This window comes from Gymnoscopelus braueri, assembly GCF_963280865.1.
Source record: "Gymnoscopelus braueri genome assembly, chromosome: 22".
Lineage (NCBI taxonomy): Eukaryota > Metazoa > Chordata > Actinopteri > Myctophiformes > Myctophidae > Gymnoscopelus > Gymnoscopelus braueri.
This window is the reverse complement of record NC_137624.1, coordinates 23,254,154-23,273,313: the sequence shown is the minus strand read 5'-3', so window position 1 is coordinate 23,273,313 and position 19,160 is coordinate 23,254,154. Positions and strand designations below refer to the sequence as shown.

Here is a 19,160-nt window from a genome sequence, read left to right as displayed (position 1 = left end):
ATTTCCTTTGACAATAACTGTTGCCACTGTAATATTAATGTTTACTGACCGGCTCATGTGAGTAGATGTGTCCAGAGGTGTCCCCATTAGAAAGACAGGACGATGCTCTTAAGGACTCACTGGCACCACAATTGTCTATGATACACAAACATCTACATGTCATTTTATATTCTCTCTTTAAAGTTTTCTCAAATGACTTTTCAGGTACTCTTCTGATCTACAATGTTCAAATATAATACCCTCTTTTTCGAGTGTCATGTCAAGGTCATGCAGAGACAGCTGTTGTGAATGTGGTGCTCTAATCTCATGGTTGGAGGTCACTTGTTCTTGGTCATTATGGTGTGATGTAAAGTCTGACGTCCCACTCTCTGGTCCTTCTGAGTCAGATCTGGTACAGGAAAACATAAGATCAGATTATTCTATATACAGTAACAGAAATATAACTAGGAAAATATGTGGATCTCAGGATCCACATATTTAGAAACGGCATGGCTCCAAAGTGGATCTAGGACTGCATGTGACCAGCCTGTGACATCAGTCATCTTTGACGTACAGTATGACTTTCATTATGAAATGACAGTTGAATATGTCCAAAAGTATAAAACATATATGAAAAGATTTGTGGAGGTACTTCTGTGGCCTACTGGCAGTGTGAATACAAAGTTTGGTGCTGATCAGTCCAGCAGTTTGTGGGATTAGCTCTAGACACACACACACACACACACACACACACACACACACACACACACACACACACACACACACACACACACACACACACACACACACACACACACACACACACACACACACACACACACACACACACACACACACACACACACACACACACACACACAGCGTAAAAACCTGAGATACTCACAAGGACAGTTCCCCTTGCTGTGGATCTTGATCGGGAACGTCAATGGGTGTGTTTGCTGATCCAGGATAGCCTGTATCCACACTGCTCTCTCTCTCAAGGTTCCAGCCCTCCTCGTGTTGTTGCACTGAGGCCACAGTCCCTTGTCTTTCTGGAACAAGGACCCGTTGCTCCGTCCTGGGCAGTACAGCAGTGTACCTACGCTCCATCAAGCTAAGGGCTGTGAGGACAGCCGGTGCCGAGGCTTTGACCCGGATCATTACTCCTTTTTCATCCCCTGGCCTCTTCTTATTCTCCCTCTTCCTGTTGGAGTGTCCTAGTAGCAGCCTCCGGTCAGCCCAGCGTACCATCCACTCCAGCAGCCTGCTCAGCTCAGGGAACCGAGCCTCCAGTCTTGGGTCAAGGCCCTGTTGTAGTTCCACTTGGGCTTCCACGCAAATTAGGGAGTCGAGCAGCAAGCGCTCCGTCAACTGCTCTGGTGGAACAGTGCCAGGCACAAAGTCCAGGTGACCTCCCTTACTGCTCAGATCTGTGGCTCTGCTGGCCTGCTGTCGGAGCCCAAATAAGCCCTGTTGCTTTCCAGCTCGCAGGCCAGGGAGGGAAGCAACAGAAAGGTTGGCTGTGGACACGGGGGCTTCGCTCCACACTGTGGAAGGCGGTGGCTCAGGAGTAGAACTTACGTCGTTTGACTTATAGCAGTGCCCAGCCCTGAAAACTGTTGCATTGCTGTCCCCATGTCCCCTTGGATGGCGCCCATCCCGCTGACGGCGACGAAGAGTGGTGAGCACATCGAAGGTGAAGGAATGCAGCTCTCTGTCCCTTAGCTGGGAGCAGAAGCCATTCAGTAGAGGGGGTTCACAGCCTGACTCTGCTCCCTCAGCATCATCCTTCTCCAGGACATAGCTGAGGAAGAGCTCCAGGTAACGCAGGTATTCCTGATCTTCCAGCTCAAACTCCCAAGTACCGACCACAGGCAGGGAGACCTGATCCACCTTAGGCTGCCCTTCAGATCCCTCACATGGGGTCATGCAACTCTCACTCTCCTCCTGGATGACCTTCTGCCTCTTGACAGCATTTCTCTGTGCATCTGCTTTGCCTTTTACTTTTACTCTCTTGTCCCTGAAATGGACAAACACAGTCCACAGAATAAGATCTGAACCCCAAAATACACCCTTGAAATTCAAATGTAGCCAGCTGCTAAAAATAATTAATGTTGGTGCAATTATAAATAGTGTATGCCATTATATTTACTAAAATTACAGATTGCTGTTGATCGATGAATAGTTTCACCCCAAAGAAGGCCTAATATTGTAGCTTGGTTACCTGGCCACGGGTCTGCTTGGCAGGTCAGGAGAGAGAGCCTCTGACGTAGCTGTGTCGCCATCACTGTATACCAAGGGGTGACCAGCATCGGTCAGGGTGCCGCTACTCAGACTGGCCCCTAGAGGGAGCCGCCCCAACATGGCTGTCCCCAAACCTCCTCCCTTGTCTTCCTCCTCTCTCTCCCACAGGCAAACTTCAAGAGGTGCCAGGTGTCTCTTTAAACGCTTTAAGTGCTTCCTCCTCTGTCTGAGTTTGTCTTGAAAGACAATCATCATCATCTCACCCGCCTCCTCCTTTTCCGCTACTGAAGAAGACAGAGAATGCATTAGGGCCGCAACTATCGATTATTTTCTTATCGATTATTCAATCTATTACTTTTTCTATTAATCTAACATTCAAGAAGCATTTTTTAAATGCTTTTTTATAATCAACTAAATAGATTAAATGATTAACCACTTAAGCCCTATTGTTAACAGCGTTGCACAAAAATAGCGAAGATTTATACAATATTTTTGCATGCAACCAGAGAGTAGGGATAAAAATCAGAGCATGGTGCACTCTGAATGATATATAAAGTTAAGGCACTGTGCTTCGGAGCAACCTATTTGTACAGAGACGTAGCAGTACCTGGGACAGTGCATTGCCTCAGTCTCTGCAGAAGTGAGCTATACTTCTCTCTCAGGGGCACTCTGACAGACTCCTCCTCTTCTGGGAAGGCAAGCACCAGGCTCTCTGCCACCTAGCAAAGAATGAACCAAAAGATTGTCCTCTTTCAAAGCCACACTGTTCTACACAACAAAACAACATGCCAGTGCGTGTTTGTAAGTAAACACAGGAAATTGTAATTTCACCATTGAGACGGGAGGTAGTTCTGACACAAGGCTGAGCAGCGTGTCCTGAAGTATCTCCTCAGCATTGAGGAAGCGAGAGAAGGGAATGAAACGGCAGGCCCAGCGGAGAGCCTCTTCACAGGAAGGTCTCCCCTCAGAATCACCAGAGACCTGGGGGAACAAATACAGTTATCTAGGGGGTATAAAAGGCAGAGGCTATCCTACACACTTACTACACTTATGGTAGGTATACCTGCATAGGTGTGTGATGATGTCTTACGGCCTGGTACTTCCTGCAACAATTAGACAGCTGATCCCTGACATGAAGCATCCAGCACAGGCCACATAGCTCTCTGAAACAAACTGGTGATGGAAACACAAAAGCTAAAAGTTAATCTGCTTATCGAATCGGAATCATTTCGAATTCTGTATCAAATGTTTTATGTAACTTGTTAGTGGATGAAGCAGTGTAAACAATTTCTCTGTACTTAAACTCTGAATAGCTTTTAGTGCACAATACTCGCCAGCCTTCTAGAACACCAGCAAAGAATTCAAAAAGTAATGTGGGGTGAAACGTGTTTTAAGAGGTTTGGTTGACTTAGAACGTATTGAATGTGAATAATTTGCCTACTCTGATCTGTTTCCAAAATGTAATCAGCTATCAAACACTAGTCTCACGTAGCCAGACAATCAATCAGAGATCTCCGCCTTCTGATATGTCTGGAATGGGCTCAAACTGCGAGGAAACATTTCTGAAATTGTAAAAATAACAGCATCACAGAACCAATGCAAAGACTTTAGGGCGGTCCTTCAAATTGGGACCGTATCAGGATTGGTTTTCAAAACAGTGGACGTTCATTTGTTAGCACTGGTTCTCTCCATCCTTCAAACCCCTACAGTACATTGAATTTAGATTTCCCCAGACATATAATCAAAAGATTAATTAACACTAACCCAGTCATTGACAGGCATATACGTTCTACTGTACTGTAGATCAGTACAGTAATTTCAAGTACCCTTAGATTGCATTAGGCCACAACCCTCATTTGATATGATTTTCATCTCTGGGAACAAAAATCCTCAAGAGGTAACAGACCCTAAGGTTCCATTTGGTTTGTAACTATCAATCATTTAGCTGGGCATCCCTGGAAACCGCTCATGGACCCCTGGGGGCCCCCAGACCCCACGTTGAGAGCCAGTGCCATAGATGGCTTCTTACTAATAGTTTGAATAGAGACAGGATCCAGTTGGACGTCTCTTTTGGATCCCTGCTTGAAGAATCCACTGCGGCTGATGAACTTCATCAGGCCATCTGGGAAAGGCTCCTCTTCCTCGGTAGCAGAGGGATAGGAGTATTTCTGCTTGATCTGTTAACAAACCAAGGTAATTGTAGCCATTGAGAAGAGATAGGGATTTCATAGCATAGTGTAAACAAAACATTAAAAATAGAATATACAGTACATGATTTCAAATCGTCAGTGTAAAATAACACTCAAATCAACGCAGTATTTTACAGAGTATGAGCCCAAGAACTACCAGAACAGAGTGGACCATAAAAACAATGACCACCCCTCAGTGATTAAACCTTACCCAACACTAATTTATTGGTATCACAGCAGCTTTACAATAGTCAACTATAATTTCTTCTCTCAAGGATTCCTTTCTCTCTACACTTTCACACAACACAAGAAACACGTTTTTTTTACTCCAGTGGCCCGCAAACATTAGTATCCTGCCCTGGAACGTATGTACCTTGTGCAGTAGATGTCTGGCGCGACGGAGATTTCTGATGTACCACTGGGCTGCAGGACGACAGCAACGGGCAGATCTCAGAAGCAAAACTAATCTCCGAAGCACTGCGGACAACTTGTGACGGGTCGCAACTTCTGCAAGCTCTCCTAACGTCCCAACAGGGTCCTAAAAATTAAACAAAGACACGCACAGATTTGTTTCTGATACAAGGACTTCATCAATCTGGGAACCCATTAGTGCTGCACGATTCTTGCTCAAATGTGAATCACGATTTTCCTCCATAAGAATTGAGATCACGATTCTCACGATTCTCACACAATTCTCTTGTAAATATAAAAATATTAAGCAAAAAAAAAAAAAAAAAAATTTAAAATCGAGATCGCATAGGTGTCTGAATCGAGATCACGATCTTTTTTCGATTAATCGTGCAGCACTAGAACCCATAGCCAAATGAGAAGGAAAAACAGCGCCCTCTGCTGTTTGTACTATCTCACTTGGCTCTGGGACAATGACGACGGAGCACCCGTGCACAAGGAAACGGGGGTTTTGGTCTGCCTTCAGCGTTTCACTTCCGGTGGTGCGACTATGTTTTCATTCCCACTAACAATATGTCTACACGGAACACTAACACCACTTCTCCCAGAGAACATGGATCGTTTTGGTTATAAGCCCACTTGTTTCTATGATAAAAGAGAAAGTTAAAATGTGAATATCTTTTCGTGGTTTTGTCTGCTCCGCGGACGCTATTGTTAAATTAGTTTCGGTTGGTTTCGAGTGGGGAATGATCGGCGGACACGTAAATCCCGCCCACTACATTTGATTGGGTAAAGCGCGGCCTGCTTCCTGATCTGAAGGCACGCCCACTTGTAGCCCAGTGTGTACACGTTATGACGAACCTTCACGACAGATTCCAACGCAGAGCAGAATCTGTTCTTGAGAGATTAGGACTTCATATACAGTAACAGCATTATTTTGTTATTTAGTTTTTGTTTTGCTTGACGACATATAATTGTTTCTATGTAGCATGTTGTTTAGACAGATGCTAGATGTGATCTGATATATATATTTTTTTTAAAGCACTACATTGTGCTTTAAAAAACTACATAATTCAGAGTCAACAAACGTCAACGAGTATAGATAGTCACACGTGACTATCTATACTCGTTTGTTGACTAGGGTTCATGCCATTTACTGTGATTTTGCACTAAGTCGCTCTGGATAGGATCATCAACAAAAATGATACTGAAGATTAGAAATGGCATTGTAGCTGACCCTTCTGTTGAATGTACCTGTGTATTGGGAGCAGGCTGCGGACAGTAGAGAGGCGGCGCAGGTAGGTACAGTCCACTGGGCACTAGAGCAGGCAAGCTGGAGGACAGGTCTTTAGCAGATTCCAACAAGGCAGTCAGGGGTTCAGACATGACATCTGCTCCAGCCATAACTGAAGCTTTCAGAATCTCCTGTACCGAAACCTGTAATAATTCTTCTCCTTCCAACGAGTCTAGTTGAAATGTAAGAATAAAAAAAAGACATACAAAAAGGTTCAAATAATAGGACTTTCTGTGTTATGCACAGCAAAATATTGTGCTTGATATTGCCATGGTTCACAAACCTGTGAAGCTCTTATAGTCATTATTATCTTCTTTAGGTTCTTGTGAGCCAGTTTTTCTACCAAGCAGAGACTCTAGCTGAGCTTGGAAGATGCGCCCTGGTTCCAAGACAGTTGTAAGATGGAGTTCTCGCAGCCTATGTCTGAAACAAGAGGCACACAGCAACCATAAACACATACATGCTTTTTATTTCAGATATGTCAATGCAGAGAGACAGGAAACCAAGGACAGAGAAAGAGGGTTACATTCGAACCCATGTCCTCGCACTCACCAGGAGCATACTGTCGCTGTTGGACACAAACCTTGTATCTCCATAATTCATGTTTTAAATTAATTCCCTAATTTACACTTTTATACTATTTTAGACACAAAAGTAGTGAAAATAGTCAATCTATAAGCTGACAATGTGACAACGTTTTGAATGTAATGATAGGCCCAAAAGCCAAAATAGGGACGCCTGGTTAAAAGTGATTATGTCTGCCTGTGGGTTTTATAAATATTTAACAAATGAAAAGTATTAATAAGAGCTTGTGACTGAATTATAACTACATCAGATCCATTGGAACGATTACAATTTAGGCATTTAGGAGACGCTCCAGATCGAAATAAGCAGAGTATGAATGAACTCTAGTCAATAAACAACAAGGTACACTAGAATACTGGTTATTTTTTCCATTTTCTGAAGTAATATGTATCAGTTTTGGACATACAAGGTATAACAACAGTATGCCCCCACTGACCGAGTGAAGTCGTAGTGCTCAGTGCTGTAACGGGTATAGGCCAGGCCAAGAGAAGCTGCAGTCTTCCAGTCCCCAAGAACATGAGCCAGCCACACAGCCTCAGGCAGAAGTCCACCCAGTAGTAGGAGATCCAGGGCATACTCTACTGTCCACACTGCTGACAGCTGCTGCCCACGCACTGCCCCGGACACCTTTTCCTGACACAGGGGCACCAAGCGCCCAACTCCCACGGCTGGGAAAAGATAAACAAACACATTACCAACCAGTAGGGGTGCAACAGTCGATTTTAGGAAAAGATAAACAACATTTTCGAAAACACTGAAAATGGCAAATGCACAAGCTCACAATGCACTGTGAGCTTGTAGACAGGCTATTTTCTGTATTTTTGCACGACACTGTTATATGACAAACAATACAATAGGGATTAAGTGGTTAATCAGACCACTTAAAAATCGAAATAAATCTATTAGAATTGTTTCATATAGGTTTGTTGATATATAGAAAATAAAATCAATTCTTAAAAAGAACACATGTGCTTCTCGATTATTCGATTAATCAGAAAAGTAATCGCCAGTTACACCCCTAGCCACCAGACACGTAGCAGACAGGTATATACTATATGCATTAGCAAAAGATGAAGGTGCATCACCATGTGGCACGTGTAGAGGGGGTAGGACCTCTACACTGTGTGGAGGCAGGATGTAGAGGGGTTGGTTGGTAAAGTATGAGGCCATGAACCTCCCCAGAGTTTGAACCACTGCATACGCTGCCTCACTGTGGATTTCCTTTGGTATCCAGAAGCCAGGAGGAGTGTCTGCCACAGGATGCAAAGACGGAGCACAAAAATAAAACTTCTCACAATCACACTTGTAAAATAGAATAGGTATGTATATACATATATATACATATATATACACATATATATATATATATATATATATATATATATATATATATATATATATATATATATATATATATATATAATAATATATATGTGTGTGTAGTGTTGTTGTTTAGATTTTTTTGTCCTTTCTTTTCGTTTTGCATTGTTAAATATGGGGGTGGAGTTAGAATCCTGCATGAATTACCAAATTTCTATCAGTCTTCCAAGAGGAAATCCTTGCTTGGGCATGGGATACATTGGGCATACATATGAACTTCAGACAGTACTCCTTATCAACCAAGTAGGTGTCCTGCCTGACACCAGGTTAAAATATTCTCAGTAGAGGGTGTCCACCTCCAACCACTGCAGATGTGCTAGTTATATTATTGCCCTAGCATACAGATTGGTTAAAAATAAATGTATTCAAATAAGTTCCATATTGCAGCTTCAAATGAGAATTACAGCTAATTGTATTGTTGAGCCAAACAGACCTGTTGCAGAGGTAATGTAGTCCTGGTTCTGATGTCCATCACTGTACAGTATCAGGCGAGCCATGTGGTCACCTAGCGCCTGGGCTTCTCTCAACCGGTACTGGAACAACAGCCCATAGAGAAGGGCCAGGCACAGCCGTGTCTCGTTGAACTCCCTGCGATTACAATCTGACAAAGAGAAAACTCATGACTCATATTCCATTCTACTCTGTGTGAAAAGTGTACAATTCATGAATAACCTATAAAGACAAAGCCATGTTTCTCACTTCTCTTTGTCTCCGTTAATATTCCTGACCTCCATGCATCGGTACTCTGCGAGTAGAAGCCAAACAGGAAGTGTTGTTCTCCTGGGTGGGGGGGGGTACAAGACATGAAATCAACTGGTTTTGAGCAATGACAGACAACCAACAACACCCCCTAATCGTAGGTGCTTTAGACCAGTGGTTCTCAAAGTGGGATCCAGGGACCCTAGGGTTCCTTGAGGGGGTTCTAAATGGACCCTTACAGTCTTCTTACTCTAAGAGTGTACTTACAGTCCATGTTTACACTCTTATTATTAGGGTCCTTGAAATTAAAAGGTTTGAGAACCACTGCTTTAAACAGATTCATTGTACACTTGTATCACACCTGAATAACCCAGCAGCGCAGGGCCCTCGTCAAGCCGCTCTCCTGTACTCTGAATGGCTGTCTGAATTTGTCCCAGGATCATAGACACCTGGTCCTCTTCCTCATCCCAGCCATCGCAATCTCTGACGCCTTTAAGGTCCTCCATGTACTGCCTGGTAGCCCTGTAAAGCCACTGCCACACTCCCAACAATCTACGCAAAAAAGAAAAGAGGATCATTCCCAGTCACCACACATAAGAAACTTCTGCTAACACTGGCATAAAGAGAGAGAGGAAATGGACAGAAAAAGGACAGTATGATAGTTGAGAAAATGTCTCTACCTGCTGGATGGTCGCTGGGGGACAGGGAGTAGTGCCTGCTGCATCGTGTTTGGTATCCCTTCCTGCTCATCCTGAAGCAGAGGCACATGGTAGCCGTCTGACGACCAGGACTTTGGTGGCCGGGGGACCGATTTTTCCTGAGTGACGGCCCAGCCAGTTCTCAGCCCTAGACTGTAGGTCTGGTCAAGACTGTCAGACACCGTCTGCAGTATAAGTAGGGCTGTGTGTAGGCTCTGAGAGGATATTTGACAGCTAGGCTGGCCCCTCTGGTAGGATTCAGGGGGAGGAGACAGCAGCACGCGCAACAAATGTTGGCTGAGCTCTACCATTAAGCCCATGCAACCCCACCCTTCTGCACGAGTGGCATCCCAGGGAAGAAAAGACAGAATGTTCCTGAGTAGACTGAGGAGGCGAGAATAAAAAGAGATGTTCTTTTTTCCACCGTGGGCCAAGGAGGCGGGGATCAATCGGAGGGAAGCAGCCAGTCGTATCATACAGCGAAGCGTGTACCTCATGAGACGTTCCCTGTGTTCCACAGTGCCTCCTAAAGATACACCTAGAGCCCATGCTTTTAGCAGACTACCCTGAACGCGATCAAGTTCACTGAGAATTTCTGAATGAACATAGTCCGAGTGATTCTCAGGGATGGCTCCAGGACCAGCCTGGGAGTCTGACATGGCATGGAGGGTGTCAAACATTGAGGCGAACTCCAGACGGCCACCTTCCTCCATATGAGAACCAGCAGGTAGTCCGTCTAAATCAGAATCGTCCTCAAATAATGCCTAGCAAGATGACACATGATTGACAAATGATACAGATTAGAGACATCGACGTAAATAAAAAAGATCCATCACATATGATGTATTAGCACAGTGGTTCTTGACCTGTGGGTCGGGACCACATCATTTTAGGGGGGAGGGGGGGTCCCCAGATGACAGTAAAGTGACAATTTAAGGACTTTTAAGATAACTGCATCAAAAATAATCAACAAACTAAAACTGGTCAGACATTGGCCAAATTGTCAAATAATATAAGAAAAAATTAAGAATTGCTGATCTACAAGCTCACAACGCTTGTGAGCTTGTAGATCAGCTATTTTCACGATATTTACCTGTGGAACCGGGTAAAACTAAATGTAATGCCTCAACTCCTACAATTTAAAGGGCTTGTCAGGGTGGGGGTTAAATATATTCAAATATTATATAATATATTATTATTTTGGGGGTTTGCGCCCTGAAAAGGTTGAGAACCACTGTATTAGCAGACATTGAGAACCAGACACACCTGTACTTTGTGAAGAAGCTCAGCGGTGTCCCCCATGATTCCCTGGTCTTGTAGGAAAATGGGAAGAGTGGAGCCAGCAGTAGCTGGTGGAGAGTCAGTGACCGTCACGTTGGCCCTAGATGGATCCATGGGTCTCAGCTCCTCCAAGCTGCTAACGGGGTTCAAACAACTCATAGACTCCAACCAGGCCTTTGCGTGAATCTAAGGAGATTATGAGGAAAGAGAATAGTCAATACAGTCATCCCTTCAAAAACTGTTTTCTCGCAGTAGGATTATCTTTAAGCTTGTGAGGATCAAAATATGGGTTGTGAAGCATCAATGACACATTAAGGTAAGGTAAAAAAAAAGAATGAAATCACGGTAGAATAGTTGCATGAGTGAAGTTTCAAGTTTATAAATTACAATAGGGTTTTGCTTCTTGACTTTAGTGTCCCTTCCTGGGCGGAAAACACAGATTAGAATCTCTGGCGTTACACATGGACTCGTTAAATCATGTTCGAAAACTTGACATTTCCATAAATGATACTCCCAACTAATTTAGTATACCAAATGGAGTTATTACAAGTATGAAAGCTTTCTATTTTGTCATTCTCTTGAAGTGAGTGGAACATCTGGGGGGCATTGATGATGGCAGAAGTATAAAGCTGTTCAAGTATGCAAGCCTCTCCCATGTTGCCCATCTGTTAAAAACATTGTCACCTTCAAACTTTTTTGTCGCGCCATTTTGAATTGGCCATACCTGAGCAACATATCTGTGTACAGTAAGTGTGAAAACATGCTAACAGGTTCTCAAAGTGGGGCCCGAGGGGGTTCAGCTAAATGATTTATAGTTGGGAACCACTTGCAGGTCTCTAATTTAGTTCTATTTGTACACTCTGGATTATGGGAGTCCTGGATTATGGGAGTCCGTGGCCAATATTCTATCCACCTCATGGACAATAATTAAATAAAAATGGATTATACATGTAATGATATTTATTGTATTTTATTCTGCACCATTGAACCTGCTCACAGCATGAAAATGAGTCCAGTGAATAATTAACTTTTACAAGGAGTGAAGCAATGCTGACTGACATCTCAGCCATGTATCACACCCACAAGTAAAATACAGCCACAGCAGTGTGACAGCTGAGATCATATTGTCTATAAAGACCTGACATCAACAGGATTTTATTATTAACAGAGAAGACTTAAGGACAGGTGAGTAGACGGTATATATGATTTAATAAACAACATAGGATAAGTGTCTGAAATTCCACTGTTCTTCTACTTGTCTGAATGAAGTGTTTCAATGAATTGACGTTTAAGTCTAATGGGCCGTTTACACTCTACCCATTAAGATATGACCACCCTGAAATGAAAAGATTTCCCTCTCTTCCTAATGTGGTAGAAATCAAGAAGATGAGAGAAAGAGAGGGATGGAATGAGAAAGAGATGAAGGACAGAGAGGAGTGGAGGATGTGAAGGGTTAACAACTACAGTACAAGGAGGAGTTTCTCAGTGACGCAAATCTAGTGAAATGAAAGTTAAACAGTGAAACTGAGACAGCCACACAACAAGCTCTACAACACATTCATTCAACACGACTTTTACAAACAGTGAAAAGGTGCGTACAGCAGATAAGGACGTAATAATTATTCAGAAACTGAGAATTAAGTTGTAACTTTATCCAGACATGATCTTCCCCTATTATAATATTCCTTGAAATGTCCCAGTTTAATGTTTCAGTTAGTATGGTTTACAGGAAGTACAGTAGCCTGTAGTATATCGTTGTGAACATGATTGCTGTGCTCTATTCCCGATCAGATTCATAACTATTAACTAACTAATGATGTGAGAGGTTATTATTGTTTTTATTTATTTTCAGTGTGTAGACATGGCCTCTGCCAGCATTCTCCTGTCTGAAGAGCAGTTCCTGTGTTCTATCTGTCTGGATGTGTTCACTGATCCAGTCACCACTCCATGTGGACACAACTACTGCAAAACCTGCATCACACATTACTGGGACACTAGTGATGTGTGCCAATGTCCACTATGTCAAACAATCTTCTGTAAGAGACCAGGCGTCCTTGTCAACACTTTCATTTCTGAGATGGCTGATCAGTTCAGGAAATCCAAGCAGCTGAACAAAACTTCCAGCACAAACCAAGAACCTGCTGAACCAGATGAAGTCTCCTGTGACGTCTGTACTGAGACCAAGCTCAAAGCCTTGAAGTCCTGCCTGGTGTGTCTGATCTCCTACTGTGAGACTCACCTGGAGCCTCATCAGAGACTTGCAGCTTTAAAACGACACGAACTAATCAACCCTGTAAAAAACCTGGAAGACTTTATGTGTAAGAAACATGACAAACCTCTGGAGCTGTTCTGTAAGACTGACCACATGTGTGTTTGTCAGATCTGCACGAAGTCAGACCACAAGTTTCATCAAATTGTATCTCTGAAAGAGGCATATGAAGGAAAGAAGCCTGAGCTGGGAAAGACGAGGTTGTAGTTCAGCAGATGATCCAGGAGAGACTAGTGAAGATTCAGGAGGTCACACACTCAGTAGAACTCAGTAAGAAAGATGCAGACAGAGAGATAGCACACAGTGTGCAGGTCTTCACTGCTCTGATCAGCTGTATTCAGAGAAGCCAGGCTGAGCTCATTAATGTGATTGAAGAAAAGCAGAAAACAACAGAGAAACAGGCTGAAGGCTTCATCAAAGATCTGCAACAAGAAATCACTGAGTTAAAGAAGAGAAGCTCTGAGCTGAAGCAGCTCTCATACACTGAAGACCACCACCACTTCCTCCAGAACTTCCCATCCATCAACACTCCTCCACCCACCAAGGACTGGACAAAGGTCAATGTCCATCAGTCTTCATTTGTGGGGACTGTGAGGACAGCTCTGAAGACACTCAGTCAAGAGATGGGGAAGAAGCTATGTGACGCTGAGCTGAGGAGGATCCAGCATTATGCAGTGGATGTGACTCTGGACCCTGATACAGCACACTGTGAACTCATCCTGTCTGAGGATGGAAAACAAGTGAGTCGTGGAACTGTAAAGAAGAATCTCCCAAACAACAAAGAGAGATTCTCTGAACGTACACGTGTCTTAGGAAAACAAAGCTTCTCCTCAGGAAGGTTTTACTATGAGGTTCAGCTTAAAGGGAAGACTCACTGGAGTGTAGGAGTGGCCAGAGAGTCCATCAACAGGAAACAACCAATCGATATGAGTCCCAACAGCGGTTGCTGGGCTATAGGGTTGTGGAATGGAAATGAGTACACGGCTCTTGCTGACCGTCCTGTCCTCATCTCTGTAAAACAGAAGGTCCAGACATTGGGAGTGTTTGTGGATTATGAGGAGGGTCTGGTCTCCTTTTATGATGTGGAGACCAGAGTTCATCTCTACTCTTTCACTGGCTGCATCTTCACTGACAAACTCTATCCATTCCTTAATCCATGTGTCATCAGCTCTACTCCTCTGATCATCTCTCCTGTCAATCACACAGATTAGACTAATTTAATCCTCGGTGCAGTTTTCAATGAAGACAACAAATGTGTATACTGAAGGGTTAATTTAACTGTAATTTCAAACAAGCCATTTAACTGTTGCACCAGATGCATTCTAACGAAAAACAAGACATTCATTTTGCATTTGTGATGTATAACTACATACTAATTATGGTAAATTAGTTCTCCATTGAAATGTGTGTTTATATTAACAACTGAAACCCTAGTTTATACTTCAGCTACTCAAAAATAGTGCAACATTTTGCATCATGACACGTTGTGAGCTTGTAGATATGCTATTTTCGGAACCAAAAAAGTGGTTATTTTTTTCCCCCAATTTGGTAAATTAGAGGTTTTGCTGACATGGCCAAAATAGAAACGCCAGGGTTAAAGTGGTTAAAATGTATTTCCTGTCAGTAAGACTGTTGAAATCAGGTCTACATTTATTTATTGGTAAAATGACTTAATTGTATATTTTATTTTATTTTATTTTATTCAATTCAAGTCAACATTTTAGTTAATTAATGTGCAGGAATATATCTAACAACAATATTTTATTGCCAGTCTTGTACTTTAATGTATTTACTGTAGAAGAGTTAATTGAAAATAGGAATGCAATGATTCTGATGTTAATAATTGGTTCTTTTATGAAGCTGCATGTTATTAATTATAGAAAAGGAAAATGTGATTATTTAATAGAAATCACTAATTATGATTATGTGCAAATGCCTGTGAACTGCTTGAATTGTACACACTTTGAAGTGCAAAAATAAATAAACTTTAATGAATGTCATTCAATTCTTTTTTTTTATTAGAGTGTTGTATGTAAATGTAGAACTTTTATCTTCTTATAAACATCTGGTCTGAAGCAGTGGTTCCAAAACATTTTGGCTCGAGACCCAAAAGAGAAATTGTATGTCTATTCGTTACCTGCAAGGTAAAATAGCAGATCTACAAGCTGTGAGCTTGTAGATCTGCTATTTTCAAATACCCCAGCTTGTGCCCCAACACGATATAGTATGTTGTTATATTACTTATACTGGAAAAAGTAATGTGATGGTCATACACGTTATGGCAGATCATACATTTTACTCACTTGTTAATAACTTTAATACATGCTGGCGTATACCCATTCCAAATATAGTCCGTGGCCAAATGCAAGTTTACTTATTCTTTCACAACAAAGTGTGTACAATTCAAGCAGTTCATAGGCATTTGCACATAATTACAATAGTGATTTCTATTAAGGAATCACATTTTCATCTTCTATAATTGATAACATGCAGCTTCATAAAATAAGCAATCATTAACATAAGAATCATTGCAACTCTTCTACAGTAATTACATTAAAGTACAAGACTGAAAATAAAATATTGTTATTCCTGTTAGATGTATTCCTGCACATGAATTAACAAATAAGTTGGCATAAAATAAAATATACAGTCATTGTACCAAGAAATAAATGTCTTACAGACAGAAAATACATTTTAACCACTTTAACCCTGGCGTTTCTATTGTCATTATAAGCAAAAAAATGTTTTCAAAAATGTAAAAAAAAGAAGAAAAAATAATCACATTAGTTTTGTCTTCAGAAAATAGCATATCTACAAGCTCACAACGTGTCACGATGCGACATGTTGCGAGCTTGTGGATCTGCTATTTTATAAGTAAAACTAGGGTTTCAGTGGTTAATATAAACACGTTTCAATGGATAATTAATTTACCATAATTAGTCTGTAGTTATACATCACAAATGAAAACGTTATGTCTTGTTTTTCAATAAAATGCATCTGTTAGGTTCAGTTAAATGGCTTGATTTGAAATGACAGTTTAATTAAACCTTCAGTATACACATGTTGTCTTCATTGAAAACTGATTGAGGAGTATATTAGTCTAATCTGTGTGACTGACAGGAGAGATGATCAGAGGAGCAGAGTTTATACCACCTTCGTTTAAACATGGAATAAGGATTGGATAGAGTTTGTCAGTGAAGGTGCAGCCAGTGAAAGAATACAGATGAACTCTGGTCTCCACATCATAAAAGGAGACCAGACCCTCCTCATAATCCACAAACACTCCCACTTTCTGGACCTCCTCTGTTACAGGGAGGAGGACAGGAGGGTCTGTAAGAGCCTTGTACTCATTTCCATTCCTCAAAACTATAGACCAGTAACCGTTGTTGGGACTCTGTGTGTTTGGTCGTTTCCTGTTGATGGACTCTCTGGCCACTCCTACACTCCAGTGATTCTTCCCTTTAACCTGAACCTCATAGTAAAACCTTCCTGAGGAGAAGCTTTGTCATCCCAAGACACGTGTAAGTGTTTGATACATTTTAAAGTTTGAGAACCACTGCGCTAGTGTACCCCCCCACCCCGTCTGCTTTGTAGTATGCACATCAGTCATTTGATGCAGACGTTGTATGTTCTTAGTTAAAGGCCAATTTATGCTTTGAGCGAGTGTCGATTGACACATCGCATAATTTTTCTCTCAACGTTCTGGGATTGGAGCATTCATACTGTCTGTGACTCATCGACATGACAGCGTTGTCACAAAACGTAAACAAGAAAGTGGATGCAGTCTTGTGCATCTTCAATCAAGAGTATGTAACATTTTATGAAGCATCTGCAACCCTTAATGTTTCAGAGGTATATGCAACACTGTCGTCGGAAGGTCCTCCGTGACAATTTCTTTTGTCACACACACACTATGTTAGAGAAAGAGCGTGTACAGTATAGCGCCTGACAGAGTTTTTAGGAGTGTGGTGTTCATGCAGGTGAATTGTAGGCTACAGGTGAAATAGTAGTTAGTTACATAAAAAGATTATGTGCATTATGCATTGCATACATAAACATTCACACACAGCAGTCTGGCACATGAACGTACAACACACACACACACACACACACACACACACACACACACACACACACACACACACACACACACACACACACACACACACACACACACACACACACACACACACACACACACACACACACACACACACACACACACACACACACACACACACACACACACACACACACACACACACACACACACACACACACACACACAGTTTACATGGACACACGTATAGACTATAAACACATTTACGTCTATGTATGCACTCCAGGCATTGAACGTGCATTATTTCTGCCCCGCTTTCTGTCAATCAAAGGTTGCGCTTTGAAATGTATGTAATCACTGCTCCACACTCACTTTATACAGTAGTAAGTCCTTCACAAGAGGACATGTGTACGCTCTGTAATGTAATGTCATTGACATTACGGCTAAACAAGTAAACAGTAAATTGTACATGAAACTGAACCACATGGCATGTACTGTAGGATGAGATGTACACAGCTATATCTGAAGCGTGGCAGTACAATCTAATGTTGACTCGTGCTGCCGTCGTTGCGATTGGCCAGTTCAGCAATTGGCTAGTGCCAGTCCATAGTCTGGAGGGACGATTGCTCTGCGATTATTATTGAGGGAATTGAAAAGCATTTGAGGTCCTCGGTCTGCTGTCAGCGTGCACAAGAAATGATGCTGATCTGCCTATAGTTTGCAAGATTGGCTGCTGACAGACAGACAGACAGACAGACAGACACACACGGGTGAATGCATGATCTCCTTGCAGTTGCAGACATAATCATTGTAAAAAGTAAGAATTGTTAATTTTAGTGTGTTTTGGTTTGCTATAATAGTATAGGCCCAGTCTAACCCGTCTATACGTGTGTGTGTGTGTGTGTGTGTGTGTGTGTGTGTGTGTGTGTGTGTGTGTGTGTGTGTGTGTGCGTGCGAGCGTGCATGCGTGTGCTAGACTAGCAGTTAGAGAAACAGGGAGAGATTGTGATTGTGTTACTACAGGAGTCGTCCATTGTGTTTGACACACATGTAGTAGCTGGTCAGGTTCTGAGCCCCTGGCAGCATCTCTCCCGCTCGCCAAGCACACTTCACCTCAATGGGACTATAGGATTTGATGACCAACAAAACAGGTCTCGGTTTCAAACACGCGTCTTTATGATGTCACTGAGGTTTTTGTTTGAATTAGAACTGGCAGTTCAGTTTGAGTATAGGGTGTGATTGTGCTGCGATGCGTAGTAGGAGCATTGTAATACGATAGCGCATCATAACAGGAGAACTGCGGAAAATATGTAAGATTACTGTAATATGATGACGATATTGTACTACTTGTAATTTACCCTCGTTCTTTCATTCAGCTTAATGCAAGTTAGTGGATGGAGGCAAAAAAAGAAAAGTATTCTGAAAGTACCACGGAATCAGTTCAACAGTCCACTTTTCTTTTCTTTTTTTTTAAATTAAGATGGTGCGGACCCCTTCAGCGTTTCTCACCTGTGAACTCTCCAACATTCGTCTAGTCTTCTCCAGGCCTTGGCAAGTGTCTTGTAGCAGGTCTTTAATAAGGAGGGCAGGGGTGGGCCTCTCTGGCACCCTCAGAACTGTAGCCATGTAGCCGTCGGACACAATGACGTAGAACATGCGTGGATGCCAGGTCACAGAATAGCGCTGCCTCAGGATATCCCGTGCAGACAAACTGGAGCTTGACAGAGAAGCATCTCTTTTCCCTGCAGACATTGGTGGCCTAAAAGGAGAAGGGGTAGTTGGTACAAAATTGGAAGGTAACTACTTAAGCTCTGTATACTTTGTTGTAGCGAAAATACTTCTAGATCTCCTATTTTAACTATTTTTGAAAAATGTTTAACATTTTCACCTATAATGATGTAGGGACAAAGTAGGTAGAAAGTGAATAAAAAGAAGTTTGAGAACCACTGTTTATAACAACATACGTTTTTTCAAAAAACTGTTAGGATTTATAAGACATTTGTAGAATCCCCAGAAGCAAAGATTTGAGTTACAAATGTTCGCTTTAAAATATATTTGAAGATTTGCTAAAATG

The 19,160-nt window shown here is 42.1% G+C and overlaps 2 protein-coding genes across 4 annotated transcripts in view; one reads left to right on the top strand and one right to left on the bottom strand.

The window, feature by feature from the left end:
* cplane1 (ciliogenesis and planar polarity effector 1) overlaps positions 1 to 19,160 on the bottom strand; it is a 36,436-nt gene that overhangs the window by 12,432 nt on the left and 4,844 nt on the right. For 2 of the 3 annotated variants that reach the window (XM_080418750.1, XM_080418751.1), the window contains exons 10-28: positions 18,596 to 18,845; positions 10,743 to 10,943; positions 9,459 to 10,240; positions 9,140 to 9,330; positions 8,779 to 8,859; positions 8,513 to 8,680; positions 7,785 to 7,949; positions 7,136 to 7,367; positions 6,398 to 6,537; positions 6,075 to 6,286; positions 4,786 to 4,950; positions 4,253 to 4,400; positions 3,287 to 3,396; positions 3,055 to 3,204; positions 2,831 to 2,942; positions 2,204 to 2,507; positions 884 to 1,999; positions 240 to 388; positions 50 to 135 (exon numbers count right to left, since the gene is read on the bottom strand). In XM_080418750.1, the coding sequence (XP_080274876.1) occupies positions 50 to 135; positions 240 to 388; positions 884 to 1,999; positions 2,204 to 2,507; positions 2,831 to 2,942; positions 3,055 to 3,204; positions 3,287 to 3,396; positions 4,253 to 4,400; positions 4,786 to 4,950; positions 6,075 to 6,286; positions 6,398 to 6,537; positions 7,136 to 7,367; positions 7,785 to 7,949; positions 8,513 to 8,680; positions 8,779 to 8,859; positions 9,140 to 9,330; positions 9,459 to 10,240; positions 10,743 to 10,943; positions 18,596 to 18,845 (4,762 nt within the window). The remainder of the gene's footprint in view (positions 1 to 49; positions 136 to 239; positions 389 to 883; positions 2,000 to 2,203; positions 2,508 to 2,830; positions 2,943 to 3,054; positions 3,205 to 3,286; positions 3,397 to 4,252; positions 4,401 to 4,785; positions 4,951 to 6,074; positions 6,287 to 6,397; positions 6,538 to 7,135; positions 7,368 to 7,784; positions 7,950 to 8,512; positions 8,681 to 8,778; positions 8,860 to 9,139; positions 9,331 to 9,458; positions 10,241 to 10,742; positions 10,944 to 18,595; positions 18,846 to 19,160) is intronic. The other variant, XM_080418752.1, reaches the window with a different exon arrangement.
* On the top strand, positions 12,276 to 15,150 carry LOC308077809 (zinc finger protein RFP-like). Its single transcript, XM_080418753.1, has 2 exons — positions 12,276 to 12,348; positions 12,610 to 15,150. Exon 2 carries the CDS (start codon positions 13,242 to 13,244, stop codon positions 14,235 to 14,237), a length of 996 nt encoding a protein of 331 aa, XP_080274879.1. The 5' UTR covers positions 12,276 to 12,348; positions 12,610 to 13,241; the 3' UTR covers positions 14,238 to 15,150.